This window comes from Lagopus leucura, unplaced genomic scaffold, assembly GCF_019238085.1.
Source record: "Lagopus leucura isolate 7727_CA_CO unplaced genomic scaffold, USGS_WTPT01 Super-Scaffold_650, whole genome shotgun sequence".
Lineage (NCBI taxonomy): Eukaryota > Metazoa > Chordata > Aves > Galliformes > Phasianidae > Lagopus > Lagopus leucura.
In genome coordinates, this window is record NW_024962253.1 from 325,688 (window position 1) to 349,533 (window position 23,846).

Genomic DNA, 23,846 nt, shown 5'->3' on the forward strand with positions numbered 1-23,846 from the left:
TTAACATTAGCCAACTTAAGATGTCAGATACCTTCTCTCTTTTACAGACTGGACTGTAGTTAAAGAGCAGTGCCTTTAAACACTGCGTTCGGCCTAATTTCCACCTTCCATCTGATTGTGCACTCAAAATAGTATACCCAGTGTTGCTCTCAGAGCAAAATTCAGATTGATTTTAGTGCTGCAGGACCAAAGCTCACATCCCGCCTTGCACCAGGAAGGAAAGTTATGAGACTAATAAACAACCTAACTTCTTTCCACAACAGATGGCCAACCATGACAGCTGCCGTCTGAATGACAACAACTGCACAAGTGCTCCACCAGTCCTTTACAGCACGATGCAAATTGGTCTCGCTGCCAGGGGCTTTCTTGCAAAAAAAACAAGCAACAGGCAAAGGAGCAGAGATGAGCCTAGCAATGACACAATTCTGAAATACTGAAATGCCCAAGGCAGGGAAAAAAAAGGGGTTGAGGAGGAACGACATACACAAAAACCACAACAATCTCCTTTCTAGATCTTAAGTGTCTGCCTTCCTCATTAGGGAAGAAAAAATAGATCTTAAAAAACACACTTGAGATGCATTTGCTCCAATTGGCTGCTTTTCCACGCTCCATACTTTCCAACCAAAAGTAACTACCATAAAGGCAGTTATTCTTATGACACCAAGTTTTTTATTTACCTTGTTAATGTTCAGCTGCTCTGATCACTAATGTTGCACAACTGAACTGTGTGCTTTTAGCAGGGTTCAAGCGCACCAATCACACACACCTCATTCAAAACAGCTCTAGCAGTGCATTTGACCTCTTCTAGAGCCAAATGTATCTAGATGCAAAGTAGCAAATATTCTCCGTTTAGGAACAAATGAATGTCTGAACGTTGAATCCTAAAATATTATAGATAGTTTCTTAAACTGCTGCTAGTTTAAACATTCCAGCACAGTCAGACCTTCAAATTTTCCCTAGTGATTCTTATCTCATAAGGTAACACCAAATGAGGAATGAACACCAGCAATTTGATCCACAGTGAACTACTGCTGCAGAACTGCAAGAAAGCACAACTTAACTGTAAGACTCAATTCACACCCAAACACTTGCGCTTAATGCCCTTAATGCACTTAATGCCTTAGCTAAGTTACTGAAATGCACTCACCAAAAGGTAGTTCAAATCTTGTGTCCAGCAAAATTCTGTGAGGAGTCGGGTTTCTGGTTCCACAGATTTCATCATGTTTCATTACAACTTCTGCCTCCAATGTAGACCACTCTCCAGGACCTTCCTGTGAATCACAAGCCACAGATTAAGTTTCATGTCTGGCATGTCCTTTCGCAGTGACTCTCATACATTTTCTAAGATAAAAGTGTCCAGGAAGAGCCTCACCAATCTCAACCTACTACATGTTTTAGGGATAGGGTTCAGTGGGCAACATTGGTGGTAGGTGGACAGTTGGAGTAGATGATTTAAGAGGTCTTTTCCAACCTTAACGATTCTACGATTTTTAACACCTAGTGACATCTATTCAGCTTGAGCTGGCTGCTTGGACTTCCAAATCCTAAATATATTTTAAAGGCAAGACACAAACACCTCACAGCAGAACTACTGACTTCTCCACGGAACTGCAAAGATAATTCCTCAGAGGCAGACACCAGAAAGTACTTGGTCAGCCAGAGAAACTAAGCATCAACTAGACTTTTTGACCACACTGCTGGGCATCCACACTCTTCTTTTTATGGACTACATAAACTCCCTCTCCCTACTCAAATAAATAACCTTTTAATTAAAATCCTTGAATTTTTATGTTAAAAAAAATAAATCCTGTTTAGTTACAAGAACTACCAAATTAAGTAGGTAGGAGAGCTAAGAAACTGGTGCATCCCATCTCCTACTTTCTTTTCAATACCTATCAGCACGACTAGACACCTTCTAACACTGCAGCCAGAATCTTTAAGAAAAGACATGTTCTGGGCTTGCCTTGAAAGTCAGTATGCCTGCTATCATGACGATTATAACACTCTCTCTCTTTATCAGGAATGTGCAGATATTTGAGCATCAGAATAAGCAGTAAGTGCTGAAGACCTCAGACATGTCAAATATACACATTCCTCAACAGATTAAACCTTATCTCTGAGATCATTTGTGAGAACAGAGATAGCTACATTAGTTCAGTTTTGGACTCGCTATTGATGGCCTTCTTCAAAACAAAGAAGTAAAACAAAACAATGAATTCTAAAAAGAAAAAAAAAAAAAAAAAGCAATGCTGATGCAGTCCCTTTCCTTCACTCAACCTTACTGGCCTTGCCAGTGGAAATTCTGCCAAGAAGCAAAATCCTGATCTGCATCAGGCTAGATTCATAACCCATCAACACCGGAGCTGTCAAAATAAAGTCTGTGTGTTAATTTAACCTCATCAGATTGGCGAATGGCTTTCAAAGCAATCCACACAGTCCCAACCAGCGTGTCCCAGATAAGTCCTTTGTTCCATACTTCGACAATTAGGCCCAGGTCCAGCCGACTGATCTCACTGCAACAAAAGAAAAGACAGCACAGCTGAGGAAGAAGTTGAACATAAAACTGTTCTACTTTAGGTTCTGCATTGCCAGTACAATTATCTCAGCAAAACTTTATACACAGCTGTGTCAAGCTAAAGACAACTTCTGCAAGTGAGTGGTCAAGACAGCTCATACTTACTGGGGACACTAATTTCTAGCGACCCATTTCCCATAGTTTAACCACATGAAGATTGCGAAACAAAACCCTGAACTATCTCATGTATGTACTGCCAATTGGAAACTCATCTCAACAGCAACATGCACAGCAGGAAGAAATACATCTCCAGTTGAAACAATAGCAAGTTGTTCCTCCTCATCAGCCATCCCATGCACAGTGGGTGCATTCTCTCTCTCAGAAACACAGCAACACAAGCATACTCTGTCAGGTCCAAATATGCTAATTACCTATCTCTGAACCTACCACATGCCAGGATTATCAGTCCCAAACACTGCAATAGCTGCATCAGCAGCACTATCTCTTGCACAGAGCTCTTTTACTTTGTTCCTCTGTGTGGTACCACAAGGCTTTGAGCTACGTACATCAGCAACACACTGCAATCCAGATAAGCAACCAGTAAGTGCTAAGTTCTCTGAAATGTTGTCTTTACTCTCAGTGAGCTGAGGATGCATCTCAAATTCATTTTCCCCCATGCCTTCTAACATTAATGCCTCCCTTTCTCATGACAATTTATAACATGCCTGCTTAAGAAAAGTACAACAAATGCACAGCCTGAATGGTAAAAGGAATGTACTGAAAACTGTTCATACAGCATCCAGCATCATCTCACTTACGGACAAAGGTTACAGTTCCTCCTTTGAACTCAGGATTTCTCTTCAAGCAACTGTCAATTCCTAAAGTAGGCATCACCAGCATAAAGTGCTGCTGCCTGCTGTCTTTCTGTCCAGCCAAATGCAGTTAAGTTTAAAAAAGGAAGCTTTAAGCATGCTAACTGCTATGTTTAATAGACTGTCATCTTGGACAAAGAAAGAACCGCTGCAAATCTTAGCTTTATCCCAGAGACTCCTCACAAGAGACTATTTTGTCTGTAAGACTGCTCAGGGAGGTGGCGAAGTCCCCCTCCCCGGGTGTGTGTAAGTGAGGCACTAAAGGACCTGGTTTACTGATGGGACTCAGGCTGATGTTTGGACTGCTGATCACGGAGATCTTTTCCAATCTAAATGACTCAGTGGTTCTAAGTTTGGGTACGGTTACTCGGAACAGCCAAGCTAATGACCAACGACCTGTCTGGTCACTGCTCTGCCTTCATACTGCCTGCCCGCTGGGAAAATGACATTTATCTCGCTGCACAGACAAGCCTAAAGTAACAAAAATCACAGATTTTCTGTTGGCAGGATCAGTGTGAAGCCACAAAGGGAAGGAAAATTGACTAGATTTCCAGGCATACTGTAAAATCACATTCTTTGCTTCAATATATACTGACAGAATAACACATTCACCAGGTTTCTTTACAAAGCTACAAAGGATAGGATACTAGATTAAAGAAAAAACAACCATTTTCAGTACAATGGTCTTGATTGCCTTTGACCGTGTCTCCCTTTCTCCACCTTCTGGTTAGATACAGAAAAGCTTCGAAGAACAAAAGAGCTGAGATTTTAATTTGATGTTCCTCACTTTCTCTCCCCTGCCCCCATCCAAATTTAAATGAAAGACATTTTAACAGTTTCAGCACTCATTAAACTATTATGTTCTAACATTACAGCTTGCACTTTCGCAACAAAAGGGCTTGTTGCAAACATGCAGCCCATTTAAATCTGCTTCAAAATGTTCCCAAAGAAAATATTGAAGTGCTTTGCTGGTCTGGTAAACAAGCAATTTTCAAACATCTTCAGAGCACCAAACTCTGAACTGTTATTTCTCACAAGGAGTTGGGAACCAAAAAAAGTCATACACAGAAAGTGTCTTCTTAGTTGCACTGTATTCTTTTACCGTTCCTCACAGAAACAGGTAAAGATAGACAGTAAAAGCATCCTTCACACAGGGAAAAGTCACTGTGTTCTAAAATCTATTCTAACTGCAGGAAGAATAAAAGCAAGCTAATAACCAGTAATACTGGAAAATCGGTATTTTTCCTGGGAGAACTTCATGTATACACCATCATGCAAAACATGCTCACTGCCACCTGCCATGTATTTTTTTTTAAAGAAACACCACACAAACTGCACTGCTTCCTGGCTAAATAAGGGAAGATAATGGTGAGGTAGTTCAGCTAATACTCTGCTTTCATATCCCTTAGCAACTAATTACGCAGTGGCACAATGACCTCACAGCATGCTAAACTCTCAGCTGCAATCTGAGAGTAGTTCCAGGAGCTGTCACAAGGGAAGGAGGAAGAGCAATAATTAGAGCAGTCATCTAGCACAAACAAGTGCCATTCTTAAATCCTTGCTGAGTAGCTTCATGGGTACCTGGACACATCTAAAGATAGTTTCTACCCATAGGCTGAACACAAGCCACAGGAAGAAGTTAGTAGCACAGATACTAGCAGGTAACTGGGCAGACAGATACAGTCCCCTGCTGCCTTACCCTCAGTCCTGCATGGATCATGTTAGTGGCAGCCACAGACTCTGCAGGAACAGAGAATGGTAAAGCTGAGATGATGGTGCAATTCAGGAGCATGTTTCACCAGACACACCAAACTCTTCTTTGAGAAGCACACACCTCAGGTGCTGCTCCAAAAGTGAACGAGGGCCACAAAATAGAAGAGAGAAGAGCACTGCTATGACAGCTACACTCACCTGAGCCAGGCAGACATAAGCTAAAGCTTCCCACTTCAGGCAAGGGACAATAAACTGCTGCTGAGTTGGGTGATATATTTGCTAAGCTCAATGAGCACCTCTTCCCACACAGGCTATATAAACATCTCATTTCCTCTCAAAACCTGCACAATAGCTGTGTTCTGCACAAGACAACCACCACAATTCCCCAACCTAACAGCAAGTCCATGCCAGTTTAGGGAAAAACACCAACAACCCACTTGAAGTCCAGGATTCAGTAACTTTTGTTCACTTTTTCTTACAAAGCTATAGAAACAGAATTGGATACAATAGGAATGAGCCATTCATTCACAAGAAAAAAAGGAAAAAAAGTAAAAGAAAATAAAAGGCTGTAACTCTGAAAGATACTCTGGGGGAGCTGAACCTGGTTCTGCTCCTCATGGCAGGGACTGACAGCCCCTCCACTTCAAAAGGGGACCTGCAAAGCACTTCCATGGATAGCAGGTTAATGGCAGAAAATGTCAACATGCAAACCTTAGCATGAAGAGCTAACAAGGCTCACTGGGCAGAGGTCCTGGGTGCACACACAGACCTTAACTGCCCTGACCAGCCTCATCAGGGGGCCTCCACTCACACCTTCTCACAACCCAGAAGCCCCATTTAAGCCCTACAACAGGCCTTCAGTAAGCTACATAATGTTAAGTAACCTAAGCTGTGTTGCAGATGTGCTCATCTCTGGCTTAGCCACAGCTGCACTCCAGGCCTGCCCTCAGACCTCAGCAGCCCAGATCCAGCATAGATTGACTCCTCATGTCAACCTCAGCCTTGCCACCATGCAGTGGCAATTGCAGGACTACATCTGACCCTGATCACCATTCCAGACATAACCCGAGACTGACTTTCTAACATGCACTCCTTGCTTACCCTTGGAGCTGCCTCCTTACTTTGAGCTTGTCTGATGTCCTGGTCTCACAGCAGAAGCTCACCTGGTCCTTATGGCTGCCTTGCTCATATTCTGTGAGTACTGTGGGACTCAGGACTGACTGGTGAGTTCCTGCTCTACCAGCTGTTATACTGCGTTCTGCTTCTGGCTCCTTACCCTCCAAAGAGTAGCCAGCCCCTGCTGCACCCTACCACATAGATCTGAGAACAGCAACCCAGGGAACTTGGTACCATTAAAAGACACAAGCTTCCCCCACCAGTCTAGGGCCCCACAGAAATGATCTCCAGTCTCACCTCTCCCTGAACACAGGTCAGTGTACACAAGAGAAAAGCAAATTACAGAGGTTGTCACCAGTTTGTTTTCACTGATTTAACTACTTACTTCATTTAATGCATCACAAAAGCAGCTTCAAAGAAGTGTCAATGCTTTCACTCCACAGCCATCTCACTACTGCACAGCACAGTACTTACAACATGAAGTCCTGTTCCCAGCACGGTTGGTCACCTCGCACTGCTACTGTTGTGCTCTTCACATTTTGCACTTTCAGGGTCACATAGGTATTGAATTTATCTGGGGAACAAGAGGCAAAAAGTTATCTTCTTCAGTTTACCATTTCATCACACAAGCACAACATTTCAAGGTTTTCAATCCATACACTGCATCCTGGGGGGACAAACCAGAGGGGCTGGAACTTGATCCTTGAAGTCACTTCCAACTCAATCCACACTGTGATACTACGAAGCAGCATGAAGGAATAGGGCCTATCTTGTGGACTGTACAGAGCTAAAATAAATGAGCATGAGGCACTAGTGCCAATCATTCCGTCTCTTCCTTTCTGACCTAACTGTTCTCCTAGTTACTATCTTGTTTTCCATCCATGAGTCCACAAATAAACTTTAAAGATAAGTCAGGGGCTGAAGGAAAAGAGTGATTTATGCTGAGTGTGCTAAAAACGTGTTGCTTAAACCAGCTGACCCGGAAGAACTGTGTTATACTCATTATTTTTATAAGCCAGGATATGTTTAGATGCTTTGTCTTCTAAATCTGAAGAAAAAACCTGGATGAGACTTTTTTTCTAGTTCCTATCACCTCTTTGCTAGTAAGACTAAAAGCAGCCAAGCAGACGCACATGAAGTTCGAATATCAGCATCTGAGAATGAACAGAGTTCCCACCCCAGACCTATCTATCAGTTTCATCAAATCTTGAACAAGACTTAAACTTTAAGTAGCTATAAAGCAGCATGCAACTTTTAACACTTGGACGTTTTGCTGTGCCCCAATATATGTTAAATCACAGCTCATTTTAATGCTGCCAAAATTCACATTGCTGTGAGCTAGTATAGCACACCTTAGCACCTAGCTTCAAATATCCTGACAGGAACCAGAAGCTCAAGAAGGAATCACTGGAAGATGGATTTCCTCATACCTATCTACATACTATTTTGCGTCCTCCTGGGAAACTGGGCTTGTTAATGAAGCCATACACTCACGCACTTCCGTTTAGCTAAAGTACAAGACAAATACTTTGCAGCTCTGAGCACTGCTCTTGGTTGGAAAAAGGCTAAGCTACATAATGTCCACTTCCACTGTGTATATTCAGCTTTTCTTCCCTAGAAAAAAACGTAGGTTTGTGTACACACAGCTACTGACATGACATGGAATGTGGGCAAGGAGACAGCCACAGAACATGCACAAGCCAGAGAACTGGAAAGCTTTCACATATAACCTAAGAGCTACTGTCCAGGAGAATACAACTGAACAAATACAACGGACGGAGTGGGAAGAGGTGACCTTAGAGGAAACCTTTCTTCACCCATAGCCTGTGCAGGTCAGGTGAGCAGGTGGAGATTTCTCAATACTGTGATGCAGCTCAGGCTTTCTCCTAACTCAGGCTGTCTGGACTCCTGAGGTAGCTTTTGTCTCTCACAAGAGAGCACAGAGCAGTAAAAAATAAAAAGCAGAGTAAAACGGGATACAGCAGTGTGAACAGAACCCACTCCTGCTACATACAAGACTGATCAGAACAAGCAGAGCACCTCTTACCTGGAGGTCCTTGCAGTTTAGCTTTTTTTACTGTAAGGAGAAAAAAAAAGAAGAAAAGGAGTCTGTTAGTGATTTTGCCCTCTTATGGTCCCGTTTGAGTGACAGAGTATCAAAGGACATCACATTAACTTGAGAACACTGCATAACAGAGGCTTGGAAGCCAATGATCCATCCGTACACTTCTTCTGTTTAACAGACCTGATGACCTGGTAACATAGCTTCCTCTGTACCCTATTTCACCTTTCAAAAACAAAACATAGGATTACGGTTTGAAAAGCAATTGGATATGGCTTATGCACAGTTGACACGGAGGAAGGAAGGGATGCCATTCAGAGGGATCTCAACTGGCTTGAAAGGTGGGCTTAGCTGAACCTAACAAGGTTCAATACAGCAAAGTGCAAGGTCTTGCTCTTGGGCCGGAGGAGTCCCAGGCATCCACACAGACTGGAAGGAGCAGTCCTTGACAGCAGCCCTGCAGAGCAGGACCTGGGGGTCCTGATGGATGAAAAGCTTAACATGAGCCAGCAGTGTGCTCTTGCAGCTCAGAAAGCAAATGGCATCTGGGCTCCATCAGGAGAGGGTTAGAACACAAAACAGCACTGGTCTTCTCATACTGAATGGAGAAGGTCTATGTTTACCTAGGGAATATTGTGTTTACAGTTCTGTTTTGAAAGCTCATATCCTCAGTGGTATTGCTAAGCAAAAGCACTAAGATGAGACATCTCTAGGCACCAGCTAGTTTTCATAGTGGAAAATTAAAGCTAAGAAGAAACATACTTAACCTAGAAAAGAAGATACACTTGAGTGGCAAAAAGGAGAGTTAAAGAGGTAGTCAACTTTCCTCCAAAAAAAAAAAAACAAAAACATCCAACACACACAGCAAAACTTTGCAGAGTCTCACTTCCAAGAAAAATATAGGGGGTTGAAAGGGAAAGCAGGGAAGAAGGGGAAAAAGATGTTACACAATTACAAGAACAGAGTTGCAGTAGGGTATGTTGATGAAGAACACTCTCACTATTTGATAAATTTTGCTTTGCCAATAGATGTTTGCAAGAAGGAAATGCTGTACCAATAACAGTATGAGAATCATTTAAAATAAACTTTTCAAGAGCTGTAGTTTTCAACTAGACTGCAAGGCCTGCAAGCCTTAGGTCCAAAACAGAGGCCCATTCTCTCCCAGTTTCAGAGCCTGAAGCATTCCTGATGCTAAAGCTAATGGTGCATGCAAAACACGCAGTGCTGGTGGCTGATGGAAGATGCAGATACCTTTTTAATCTTCAAATTAATCTGTCTTACCTCAGAGACGTGGGGAGGGCAATCTGCTCACTTCCATAGGTGCCTCTGAATATCATACAAAAGTAGACAGTAAATACTGCCTTGCAGCAAGCAGCCACCTACTTATCTCCTCCCCTTGGAGAAAGGCAGGAGACAAGGAAAGAAGTGCATGTGCTGGAGGAAAGGGAAAAGGGAGAAAGAGAGGGACCTGCAGTAAGCTTCAGCCAGTCTCTCTCTTGTGGAAACAAGTTCCAAGGTTGTTTGCAGGGGAGTGGAAGCACACGCTGCAGCATATTTCACACACAAAAAAGGGATTCAGCCTCTAGACACAAAGATGGACACAGCCTCTGCAGCTAAGATAGGTGCTATCTGTAGAGGATGACCTCGAGTCTTGATATTTAAGATGTTCATTTGGCAGCCTGCACAGAACAAATCACACCGTCAGCTCAGAGGTATGGCTTATCTATAAGAGCAGTCACAGACCTGGGCATTTCATCTGCACTGGCAACTCGTCTGTGAGTTTACATAACATGTCCAAAAAGCTCCCAAGAAGAATGACTTGAAGTGTTTTTATTCTGTTAGCCCAATGAAAAGCATTTCCCAGGCGTTGTGTGAAAACCGCAGCACAGGTGCAGCTCACACAGCACAACTGTTTCACTGGCTTGAAGGATGTTTCTGAACCCATACCAGCTCATACGGAGCTTCTATATGCCAAGCGACCAAGAAATGGCACAATGGAGCAAAAAGCATATGAAGAAACCTGACACATCAGCAGTTAAACACTCAGTGTCACAGCAGAGGCTAAAAACTCACTGTTGTCCTGATGGCTCAGCAGAAGGAGGGCAGATAGCAATCAAGCCATACAAAACAGTAACTTCTATAAAATAAAACAAAGGTAGCCATCCAAAGCACTCAGCAATACCAAGTTTTATAGATACAGTTATTTCTGTACTGCCACAATGGAAAGCTGAAGGTAAAGTTTTTAAGTGAAAGATCTAAATTAGGGATGTCCTGACTTACTCATCCCACTTACCACAGGCACTCTGAGATTGGAGAAATAATATCTGTAAACAAATGGGAGATGTTAAATCCCGTTTGGCTTCAAATGGCTGCTCTGAGCAAACTCAGGAAGCCCAGCCATTCACAGGCAAGTCTGCCTACACCACTGCTACACGGGAAGGACAGCTATGGGAAACAAAAACGAGAGTAAGTCAGAAGGGAAGGAGTCCACAGCTTTACACTGTCATGTGTGAGCACTGCATTAGGGAGATGCAGAGATGCACCTGCTCTCACTGTGCAAGGAAACATTCATTTAATTGCAGAGGGAAAAATGAAAGACTGGCATATCTGACATACACTGTACCTTAATTTATGGTGTACTGGTAAAAGCTATTAGACTGTACACAGGTTACTTTGAAATAACTGGATGCAAATTAGACAAATAGATGGAAAAATATATTAAAAAAAAATTTAAAAAGCAAGGAAAATTGGTGTAAGCATTCAGTTCATACAAATAATTTTCCTTGGAGATCCTTCACCATTATGGTGCTTCTCTACAGACAAGAAAACATTCAAATCAAAGTCCAGTCTGTGACACTTCATGAAAAGCGAGAATAAGTAAATAAACCAGGTTTCCACAGTCTGCAATTGTCCATGTGCCACAAAAGGCTGGAGAATAAAAAAGACTCTTGAAAGACTAGGAAAGATAAAACACAAGATGGCAGAAAAGGTTTAAAATCATTGTGGGGGTTTGGAGGTGGAATAGAACAGTAGAACATACATTAATGTTACACTTCAATTTCACAGAAATTCTTACAGTCCACTCTACTATCTGAAAGGTATTTTTCTGACTAGGTGCACCATATATCAGACAGTGAATTAGAATTAGGCATGCCAAATTACCGTCAGGTTCAGACAATGCCTTTAACGAAGCTTCTGAATGGGAACATGCTCACTTTCACATAAAGGGAACGTGGCTATTCTGAACAGCCGCGGATTCGATCTCACCTTTAACATTTGCTTGCAATTCAGAGGGATGCAGACACAGGGAGTGCCTCAGCAGATGGCCAAAAGATTACATCCCCACTAAATCTAGCACATGACTTACCAGCTGGTCACTCACCACTCTACAACAAAATCTACATCCTTACACAGAGGCCAATAACATGCCATGGATGGGCTGAGGGAGGAGAGAGAAGAATGGAAGGATGTGGTTTAATTAGTCCTCATAAAAAGAAAAGCAGTGCTGAAAGCAGAGCATTCAAAATGCATTTTCATGATCAGCAATTTGACAAATAGTTTCCTTTTCCATGCGAGACATGAGAGCAAGCTTACTGTGCTTTTGAGAGCAGGCCATGTAATCTAACTTCTGCTGTAGCTGTTTCCAGTCAAACGGCAGTATTGATTCATATTTCCATTTCCCTCTGTGCTTTTCTCACCTTTCACAGGCACTCAGACTTCAGTGCACAGCATTATGCAGCACCAGGTGCAAAGGTTGCTTAGACAAGAACAAGACCACAGCAAAAGGCTCAAGCTATCCAAGACTGAGTCATCACACCAAAATCATCGCCTGCGCACCCTTACAGCATGCACAGAGAACAGAGGGAATCCTGCTTGGCAAAGCAGTTCTCTAGGCCTAGAGATCTGTTACATTTATATCAGCTATAATGAGCTTTTCGTAGCAAGTTTTGTTGTCTGAACCCTGGATCAACTGCTCTAGCACATGCAAGCATAATAGGGTCAGAAGCTCAACACCTCCTGCACACTTCTTGAAAGCTGTTTATGGACCCCTCAGAGGCCAGTAAGTGGTGCAATACTGGCACATCTGCCAAGGGCTGCTCTGCCATGAGGACGCCACAGGTACTTTTCCCTCCCCAGGAAATCCAATGTTTTCCATGCACAAACCCTGCATGTCCTCACCTCCTTTTTTTCTCTCCCACTACCTGAATCACAAAAGATGCTCTGAGCTGGAGGGAGCAGAAGCCTTGCAGTGATCTTGACCCATGATTTTAACTCAGTCATTGTTCCCTATAAAAGCCCTGCAGCACCAAAGGTATGCCGTTAAACACAACTGCACATCCAACAGCAAAACAGCAGTTCTGACTGTACCATGAAATCCTTTTCACTCCTTTGCAGCTCTGAAATGGAAAGAGCTGCATGAAACAGCAGCTTATTGGTTTCCCAAGCCTTTTACACCAATTCAGCATGGTGCAACCACATTGCCATTTCAAGCCTGAGACACGTTCAAAAAGATATGTTTCACTGTACCCACACACACTCAGAACAGCACTATGTATAGAAGGAAAAGACTTTCCTGAACAAGCTCAGGGGAAAAATAACTGCACAGGAGCCGCCAGGAACATACCTGGGCTCAGCAGCAGCCTCCTTCATAGGCAAGAGCAAAGTGTACTCAGAGCTCGTTCCCTGTACACACAGCACTGCTGAGTTAAAGTGATCAGTGCAACCGAGACATTACTTCAACTATATGGACACATAAGAGACTTAAGTCATGCTTATTACATTATGCTTTGTCTTTCTGCCAAGGAAAACAAACCATTGGTTTACATACAGCCATTGTTCTGCTGAACCAGTGAGGAGAGTGCTTTACATATGACCTTCAAGAATGACGTGTTAGAAACACAGTGGGTACCTCTGTGGACCAACAGATGTAACAGCTGAGATCACATGCAAATAAATGGAGGATAACATTATGCTATAGCATGATTTGAAGGGAGGGCTGGGCTGACCAGAGAGCTAGTCAGCAGAAAAAAGAACCACTACAAAACGCCACTTTACTTGATTGCTTGCAGAGAGCAGGGATCCAGAACAGATTTCCTTCAGTACCAGGAAGACTAAGGTTGCACCCAGAGACACATTTTTCTGATTTAATGCTCAAATCCTTCAAACAGCTATCACCTGTTTGAGTGCAACAGTTTAGGGAAAATCTGGATGGCCTTGGCAGCAACCCACCTGAACCACTACGTTTTTCTCAACTGTAGTCCAGAATAAATGGAGTGGATGAGAGTATCGATTTTTAATAAAAAGAAATCAAGAAATAAACACTTGAAAATTACAAATCCTGTCCATGCAACAAAGAGCTTTCTTCAGTTTGACCACTATAAATGCCCACAGGACAACCTGCCTCATCTTTCTCCAGGCTCCGGGCATCATGCCAAGCTAGAGGAAGCTAAGCTCCTTTCAGCAACCACCTACATCTAAAAATCGACTGCTTTCATTCTTGGATTCCCTCAGAGGGGAAGGAAAGCTTCTACTCTCTTTCCTGTGGTAGCAAATTGACCTACCCAAGGGATTTCCGTTTTGCCAGATGTCTTGACATTGAATTATACTCCCTCTTAATTCACATCAATTAGCATTTTCCTGCTCCAAATGATCTGCAAATTCATTACCCTGTCCACAGACACACAAAGCTACTAGGTTTATTTGATTTACAATACAATTTCCAACAATGCTTCCTAAAAGACACCCTTTCAGTCCACAGGACAGTGACTTATAGCAGCTGGGACACAGCTGACTCCTTGGAAGGGTTTTCCAGATTCCTCTGGCACATAACATTAACTCTATTTCAACTTCAGTACTTTGCAGACTGCAAACCCAGAAAGCACTACATAAAGTATACACCCCAGTGAACATCTAGATAACCAAACTTCACTGGCTACTCCCCTTCTGCATTTGTCTATTCTTTGCTAGTTTAACATCCAGCAGTGCCTGCAAGCCCACGAACCCACAGGCAGACAGTGTTCTCCTTGTCTGCCTCCCTCCACAGCTTGGACACCTCACACCTTGGGCCTGACAGCTATTTCCAGTGGGGAAGGGATACTGCAACTCCTTCTGTTTGGTTTGGCTCATTAAACCTCACCCCATCACTTTTTTCTTTGCAGAATTTTCACTGCCCTGAGCTCTTCATCTGTACAGGAAGAACTTTGGTGGGCAAAGTACTGAAATCCATCAAGAAAAAGCAAATTTTGTTATACACAGTAGGTATATATCACTGTCTTGTCTAAACCTGCTCTATTACTGCCATAGCTCATGGACATCAGAGTGGCATAGCACACCAGTAGTCCATCTGGAACATTCTCCACGCTATTTCATTCTCAAGAATTTGGAGAGAGAACAGAACAGCAGGATGGTCAATCTATGGAAAAAGCAAACTCACATTTGGTATATCAAAACTTGATATTATATATAATATCGATGTATCAATATACAATTGATATTATGTATCAAAACATCTGGCTATTCTGTTCCATACCCAGCCTGATCATTGTGGTGTACCACGTAATTTCATATCTCCTACAGATTGATGCTTTTCAGCTCATCTTTTGCACAAAACCTGATAGCTATAAGCAGTACAGCTCTGTCCACATCAGTTTTATAAGGCTCCACTTATTCCATCTGTGTACAAAAGTTACCCAGTAACTGCAGCAGAACATATCAAAACCCCTTCTGACAGCTGCAAACACTCCAACAAAAAGCAGATTAACAAGGTACACATGAAATAAAGAACCAGCTTTGTAGACCCTTTCCACAAAGGGTATTTTTCCATCTTTCTCTTTTTTGTTTTGTCCTTCTCAGCTTTTTTAAACAAAACTCAACTCTCACTAGCAAAAGCAGCCTTCTATTACAAGACCATACTTCCCCAAAAGATATTTCCTGCAAAAGAAAGGTGACAATTCAGCTTATTTTCTACAGTTGTTTAATGCAGTAGGCAGTTAATATAGGTAGGCTTCTAACTCTCAATGACAAAATTGACTCAGACAGTTGGAGAGACACCTGGATCTTACTTACAGGTTAATCTGTTACCAGATTTGGTTTGACACATTGACTTAACAACACAGGGTTTTGTGCCCATAAACTGTAGTTTCATACGCACTCTTGCTTGTTGCTTAGCTCAAGAACTCACCTACCTGAAATACTCCTTGAACAATCTCAGCAACAGAAATTCAAAAACATGGAAGGCATTCCTAGAAACGTATCAAAGAACAGCAATTTATATATATATATATATATACACACACACACACACATACACACAAAAAAAATAGTGCTACATGCTGAGGCAATTGCAATTGTGAATGAAGAGTTAAGATAAAAGTAAAACCAATACTTCAATTAAAAAAAAAAGCCAAAAAAAAACACCAACCTTGAGATCAAAAGCATCTAACTGGAAGAACAGGGAAAATGAAATGAAAACTATGCATGTAACTTGTAGAAAGCAGCTGTGACAACTATCAAAACGTAAGAGGGAAACTAAAAGGTCTGCAATCTGCAAGTGATTCCTTCCCACACATGAAAACAGACATCAGACTGCTCTGCTAGGATCCCCACTCCAGTGCTGCTCAGCAAAACTACTGAGCTGCTGGGCTGTTTTGCTACTTGTTAGGAAGATATTTTAAGTGGAGCAACTGGTCCTGGACAAGTTCACAGAAAGGAAGAAAGGAGTAATAAAATAGCAAACGCTAAGACTAAAAAGCTAGCACAGAGCAGGATCTGCACCAGTAAACTATGACCAACATACCACGACCGCTAAGGACAAAAGCCATTCTGCTTCAAGTATTCAAAAGACTCATGTATTTTAAAAATATGCTTATCGTTTTACCCAATAAATCCCTGAGGATCTTACCAACAAAATGCTTAAAACGCTGACAAGCTCTTTTGTAAACCATAGCTTAAATAATTTTTGCGTTGTGCATTAGTATTTAGTGAAACTCCTGCTTTGCATCAAGGAAGCTGCAAGAAGTTGACTTACAGCTGACCTCAGAATGAGCTTCCTGAAAGTCAGAAGGAAGCATTCAATTGATTTCAGATAAACAGCAGCTGAAAGGAGCTTGACAACATTGTTTCTCCTATCTACCTAAAAAGCAAGTACTCAGGAGCCACAAAAAGACTGGAGACAGATGGCAGGAAGCAGAGAAGAAAGTAGAAGATGCAATTCTTGAACTTTACAACACCCCTAAGAGATCAGTGCTGCTGGTGAATCCAACGCTTCAACAATCTACAAAATATCTTCTAGTTTTCACATGAAATGCAGTTAGAAACAAAAAAAGGTGTAGAAGCTTCCAGTTCTAGGCTGCTGGTGTAGCTGTGCTATTATGCAGGAGAGGGGAGGAGGCAAAAACTTAAGGGGAATTCCCAAAGTCAGGTGAAACAGGTCACTGCTGAACTCTTCCACAATACAGGGCTACCCATCTCCTTTTCTCCTGCCAGTATGGTCCCACTGTTCAGCTGGTAGACCATCAGGCACAGGAGACTTCCTCACCAAGCAGCAATAAGACCAACAGCAGAGCCTCGAGTCACCATGCACGCAAGAAGAACCATAAGCCATCTTCTGTCGGCTGTGGGAACTGCTGCAATGACAGCTTCATGGTGCCCAGGCAAAAGATCTTCCCACTAGAAACACATCTCATTACCCATTCCTAAAGGCTGGTCAAAAACCAGTTCTCAGGTTTCCTGAAAATTTCCAGTACGATCCAGGTTTCCAGTTTTCATCATCTTCTGTGATGGAGAGGCAGATCCAAAAGTTTTGCCAAGTTTAAACACTGCTCTCCTGAGAACCCTTTACATCATCACTCACCTCTCCAGCTTCTCTGACAATAACAGTCATCTCAGTGCAGGCTGACAAACTAATTCTAGCAAGTGGAGAGAGACCATACTCAGATGCTTAGTTGGAAGTGTGTTTTACAACTCCAGATTCTGAGGGGGTTCCAAGCAGGGTTCAGTCCCTTACTGCCGCAGTCCCTGTTTCTCTGGAGTGGGTACACACACACACTGGTTGGCTGTGTAATCCCTCCTAGTTTTGGGCAGGCTTAGCATCACCTCTGACTGGATCATTTGTGTTTTCTTCAAGAATAGAGAAAAACACACACCAAAGTTTTGTTACGTCACAATTAACAAATCAAGAGATGTTTTTGTCCAGTGTTTACCTGGGGTAGAGAAAGAAGCAAAGGATGGTGATCAAGAAACATTTGATCCTATTTCTGCGAGCAGACATATTTTGAACCAGACAGCAACAGAGGGTATAGCCAACACCTCTGATTCTGTACAGATGTAACGTCCAAACACTAAAGCCAGCTGCTGAAAACCACAGCTAGGTGAAATCCTCTATCATTTATTTCTTCCTTCCTTGGCCAACCAACACACATGCACGTTGCAGAAGATTCCCTGGAGTTTCTGCTCAGCAGCTGCTTTGAACTGAGCAGTGAGGACAGGAACAAAATCTCTTACTCAAAGCACAGAGATTATGGAGAGGTTAATCCTCCTGACGCTGGCAACACAGACGGCTCTGTCAGGTGACCTGGTTCCCCGACAAAGAGGTGAACTAAACAAGAATCTGAGCTGCCTCCTCTCTCCAGTATTCTGCTGCAGCTAGTATTTTATTTTATTAGTTAAAAACAAACAAACAAACAAATACCCTATGCAAAATATTAGAGTTAGTTATTCAGTGTGCGACTCTTCCTTAGAAGACAAACTGTCAAATCGTGCTTCATTTCTTTTGCTATAAGGAGTTATTTGCAGGTTACAGGTTTCCCTTGAACATTTCATAGTTTATGATCAGAAGAGACAGCAGGCCTACTCCTGAATCTGTGCCTAATTAGGAAAAAGAAAAGAAGAATTCATCAAGCCTTTCAAAATTTACAGATAAATAGAGAGCAAGGAAGAAAGAAGGTCTGCAAATTTTCAGTAGCATAACTTACTCTTCATTCAAGCTCTGTGAGATTAAGAAATGTGATTTCTTACATTAGTGGAAGTGCCTGAGTTGATAAAGTGAACAAAACCTGCACTGTTTAATTTTACATAAAACAGACCTTAACTCATGTATGCCGATAGCTGTCAAAAACTAAGGAAATGCATAAAATGAAAGCCATAACCTTGCACCAGCAGGCAAGAAGACGTAACATTTCAAATCTGATAGAAGCCACTTTGAGTTGATAAAACAATTTTGCTGACAAACAAGGAGTTCAACTAGTTTAGAACTAATTCAGAAATGTTTGCAGTATTTTTTTTTTTTAAATGAATTTCACTTCTTTTCAGATTAATTTCTTCCAAGACAAAGCATGTGTAGCAGCTGCTCAGTCATACACATGTAAAGACCACTTAAGTGTCTTGCTGGAGTTACTAGATCAAATGACACCACCTGGTCACAGCAACCTAACAGCTACAAGAAGACACAAGTATTCTGTCTGGTGCCAAAGAAGAAAAAATAGGAATTACAGATAGAATATCATAACTTGCATTCAGCATTCATTTCCTAAGGCTAGAGCGTCATCTGCACAGATTCCTGAATGACTTTTGCTTCTATGCTTCCTGGTCAGATTTACATTAAACCAGAAACACCCTGGAAAAGAAGCTGCTGACTAACCATATCAGAAGGGAATGCCACCTCAGCAAGGCCTCAGCACCTTCTGGTACTTTCAATTTAAGGTTCAGGATGGCAAGCAAGCAATGAACTGAACACAGCTACTTGCAAAGCCCAACTGAACACAAGCCTACCAGGATAGTAACACGTATCTGTTCAATTCTGAAGTTTAGCACACTTGTTAGAAGAGATACCGAATGCAATAGTGTGTATCCCAGGGGAATTCAGAGTTTTTTTTCATTTTGGGTTTTTTTGTTTTGTTTTGTTTCCAGTAAAAACATTCCACCATACTGCACTGCAACAGATAAACAGTTTTTCCCAGGAAAAACAGCAGCTGTGTTCTCCTGAAACAAATAATGGAGAAGAATTAGTCTATCTGAAAAACAATTTTAGTAAAGATGTTAAAACTGTCTTACTTATTTCACTGCTTTGGTTCACAAACATATAAAAACCTAATACAGAGAAGACAGAAATAAGCTGACTGCAAGCACTAACAACAAGTAGAAGAAATCCTAAGGATATCAGCTACGGCATAACCAAACGAGATTCCCACCCTGGGATGAGGGATTTAGCAGAATACTGCTTGAGGAGGAACCTAACTTTACTCTTGGCATTCACAGACTGCTTACACAACACTGGTCCCCGGACAACAAGGACAAATTGCAGAGGTAGGACAGACAGTCTCACCAACTTTCAGGATTTCTTTTGTTCTGCTTCAGGCGTTGGGACGTTGATCACTTTTTATATTCCCTAGAAGGCGGCTGAAAAGGATATTTTAAGTCAAGGTTGTAAAGACAGAGTGTGTTTCCCAAAATTCAGCTATGGACTGATACTGAAACAAGCACAGGCTTTTACCTCCACCTGGGAGCAGAAGCTGAACATCCGCTCCCCATGGCAGTACTGCAGTACTGGAAGGAGCCATGTCTCCTCAACACCGTAGCCTCCACCCGCCAAGATTTTTGATTCGACACTGCAAGTATAGAGAACTGAACCATAACAAGTGTTGCTACTGACAAAGATTATGCCCAAAATAGTTCTCTTGAAACCTCTGTGGTCTGCATATATTTTGGCCCCCATAAGTATTATACTGAAATTCCATAGGCTAAATGCAATTAGTATTGAAATTGTTAACTAAAATGAACAGGCTTTGGTAATAACTTAGTGTGAGCAAATCTTCCTCTAAGCAGTTTGTTGTATTATTATTACAACTGAGCAGTTGTCAGAGCAGTAATTCACATCACAGTGAACTTAGTGCTGTGAGGATCACAAAACTGGAGTGGCCTTTAGAGTCACCACATCTAGTATTTGTTCTCACGAGGATCTGAGCTGCAGAATCACAGAATGCTTGGGCTGGAAAAGACCTCAAAGTCCATCCATTCCCAACCCAAGCTCTCTGGGCAGTGGTGCCTGGGCATCACCACACTCTGAGTCAAGAATTTTCTCCTATCCTATTTTAGTTAAAACCATTCCCCCTTGTTCTATCACTATCAGACTAAGAAAAATCCAGTCTTTCTCCTTCTAAGGAACACTACAAGAAGTCCCACCAAAGCCTTCTTTTCTCCAGAGCTGAACAAGAACAGTTCTCTCAGCCTTTCTTCGTAAGAAAGGTGCTTTCTTTAATTATCTGATGTTTTTTTTCTGGAAATAAGTCCTAGATCTCACCAGCACCTGTTTATCAGTTGGAAAATGTCACAATGTCCTTGTCTTCTCACCACAGACACCGAAAGGAAGACAGAGTCAGTCACGTTTACTTCAACCCTCTCTGTTTAGTCCCACCCGAGCTCATGTTTTCCAAACAGGTCCGGCCAGCGCAAAGCACAGCACTCATGGACACATTACCTTTGCCTTTGTACTTCCCTCTCTGCTCAGAATACTTCCCTCAGCATATAGTGTCTCACCTTTTCCAATACAGCACTGAGACAGAAGGACTCCTCAGCACTTCTCCTTTCACTAAGCTCCCTGTTTTTCAGAAATTCTTCTCATTTGCCTTTAAACTCAAAACTCTACTTACTATCAGCTCATTTTCATTAAGGCTGTCCTTGGGGTCATTTAATCCTTCACATTATACTTACCTACTTCCAAATCTATTACGCCATTAGGACTCAGCTTTAAAACACATCTGACACACTCACGTTTCTACTTTCCTTGCCATACCACAAGCAGAAGACATCTCTCTGCTTTTCCCACTGACCATTTCAATGCCACTAGCCTCTGCTACGACCAGTTCCCACCCAACTTTACATTTCTTCTGCCAGTTCCAGATTTCCTCAAAAACAAACGTCAGCTACAAACAGGTGCTTGTTTCATCCACAAACAAGAGGCTGGCTCAGCACAACCTGCCACTTGCAAACCTACACTCCATTTATATCCAGTTACTTTCCACGCTGCTTACATCCATCTAAAAAGCTTTTATTACGTCTCTTTAAATTTGATTTTAAAACTCACAGCATCACAGCCTCCCCTGCTTTAGAGGTTAAGATGCATCTGCAGCCCACAATCATCCCTTATCTCCTTTTCTGTCTGCTCTCTTGCAGAAACCACCTATCTTGTTCTCCAATTAGGTGATGTCACTGTGGCTTACAGCAATAAGCTTCCACTACCAGACTTCAGATTTCAAGTGTTGTGTATTTCAGTACTCTAAGCCACAGTTCACCTAACTCAAATTCAGTAAGGTGTTGAAGTTTTGCCATCACCTGTACATCTGTATATCATTTTCAATGATATCCTTATAAGAACAACTGGTGCAGCTCAGGAATCATACCTACTGTACCTTCTTTCTGCACCCTGATCCTGTGCGCAGTGCTTTCCTGCTTCTCATTTTCGTATGACTAAAGCACATGATGTTATCTGATTTAATATCCTATAGAAGAGCTCATCTCTTCTGCTGAGTCGGAAGCCCCTGCCTTAATCCCTGGACTTCCTGATCCTCAAGATACACCTTCCTTTACAAACTGATTGTTTCTGCTCACAGAAGACCTGTGCTTGTGCACTGTACCCTGACACAGTGACCAGGTGAATCACTAGCTCTAGGGCCACCTTCCAGGTGGAGCCTTTCTTTGTTATTTGAGATGTTAATATTTGTCCCTGTAGCTTCACAGATTTCCATGCCCTCCTCTGTAATCAAGCTCTTGACTTTACCAAGAAGCTTCTCAAGGTGTTTCACAGCTGCTGGTCTAAGTTAAATCGTGGTCACTTGAACCAAGTTCGATTTTACGCCCAGCTCCAGCATCCTTTGCACTTCTTAAAGCCTCACCTACAATGAACTGTACTGATCTGGTGGCTTCAGTCACTTCTTGACAATGAATAGGCCTGACGACACAGCTCCCTACCCAGCCATTACCAGCAGCATTTGTCCTCTGGTGTGGAACATTAGTCTGCCACAGTAACAGTGCCCAGGAACACTCCTCTGTAAACATATTATGAGATTTCTAGCCACATTTAAATCCTGGACTACATGCAGTAGATCTCTAGTGCTATCACAGCAAAATATCTTATCAGCTCTTCACAAAGTAATTTCAGCCCAGCTGGTTCTCTTTTATCCACGCTAATGCAGCTTTGCAATTCTGCATCACTAACACTGTGAAATACTGCCAGTCACCTTTGTTCCTCCCTTCCCAGAGCAGGGCATCTCCTCCAGCATCTCCAGGAAAACTGCTAATAAAACACTTCTCACTGTTTACTTTCTATAAATTTACATAATTAAACCACTTGTTTCTAAAAACTATGTCATCCTTATTTTGTCTCCAACACCACCAGCTCTTCCCTGAAAAAATGAAATGTAAGCCTCTACAAGCACACACAGGGTTAACTCACATATTCACACTTTGGTCACATGCTGCTCCGCTCCAATGGAGCTTGAACACATCTCTGTATCTTTGACTGAGTGGCAGATACAGAATGGTAACTACAGACCAGGTTCACAACATAAGCTTTGTTGCTAGTGCTCCGCTAAACCACACTCTTCGTTCCTAGCAAAACGTAACAAAACGCTGATGTAAAATACCAGTCTGACAGGTTGTGCCAAGTCTTGATCTCGTTTCAAGAAATGAAAAATGTGTATGTTCCTCATTACAGTCTGATTAGCCAAGTACTTCCATTCAAGTGGTAGGCATCACCTAATGCCCTTTTTACCAATTTTTACAGTACTGAAGAAGTTTGACAAGAGGGTGGAATTTCATCACAGCTCAATCCAGTCTGAGCAAAGACACCTCAACTTCTGCGGCTGTGATGGTAAAGCTAAGCAACCCATGTAGGCTGAAAAACACACATTTGTTGTGTATGATGACAAGCAACATAAGGCTACCCAGAACCGCAGTAAATCCTTCAGCAAATTTAATTCAGAATCGCTTTTTTTCCCTAAAAGACTACAGGTTGTTAGATTGAAAAAAATCTACGTCCTACAGAGGGTCATATTAGATTACTACAACAATCCATTCAGGACCTATAACTATAGTGCTTCTAAGCAGTCAATCTCCTCAAAAATCTGCTATTAAAATGGAGAATACACAGACTCTACTTACTTAATTTGATATGTGAAAATCTAATAAAATTTTGCAGACACAGCGAGTTATAATGGGCAGGAAAAGCTGAAAGAAAATCACTGTCTCATATCCCTTTTCTCCTTCCCAACAACCCCATACTTACACTACCTGCCAGACTCATACAGCATACAACATCTTTAGGTCCAAACAATATGTAAGTCTGGCACATATGTGAACTAGGAAAGAATTAATTTATTTCATAAAATAACAAGAGCTTACTAGTCCATGAAATTTTATTTCAGCTTTGGTGGTATTATAATTACCACACCCTGAAACAAAGGCAGTTTTAATTTCCTACAAGATTTTTAAGAAGCACCAAAGGAAGTGCATCTTTCCAAGAGGACACTGAAGAATAAAGCGTGATGGAGAACAGCTCGTGAAAGTGGGGAAGTGA

The 23,846-nt window shown here is 42.0% G+C and overlaps 1 protein-coding gene across 4 annotated transcripts in view; it reads right to left on the reverse strand.

Moving 5' to 3' along the window:
- Positions 1-23,846, reverse strand: part of UNC13B (unc-13 homolog B) — a 203,271-nt gene that overhangs the window by 171,503 nt on the left and 7,922 nt on the right. For all 4 annotated transcript variants that reach the window (XR_006177289.1, XM_042862318.1, XM_042862317.1 and 1 more), the window contains exons 2-5: positions 8,264-8,293; positions 6,691-6,790; positions 2,396-2,513; positions 1,148-1,271 (exon numbers count right to left, since the gene is read on the reverse strand). Coding sequence is in view for 3 of the 4 variants with exons in the window: in XM_042862318.1 (XP_042718252.1) it covers positions 1,148-1,271; positions 2,396-2,513; positions 6,691-6,790; positions 8,264-8,293 (372 nt within the window). In the remaining variant the exon portion in view is untranslated. The remainder of the gene's footprint in view (positions 1-1,147; positions 1,272-2,395; positions 2,514-6,690; positions 6,791-8,263; positions 8,294-23,846) is intronic.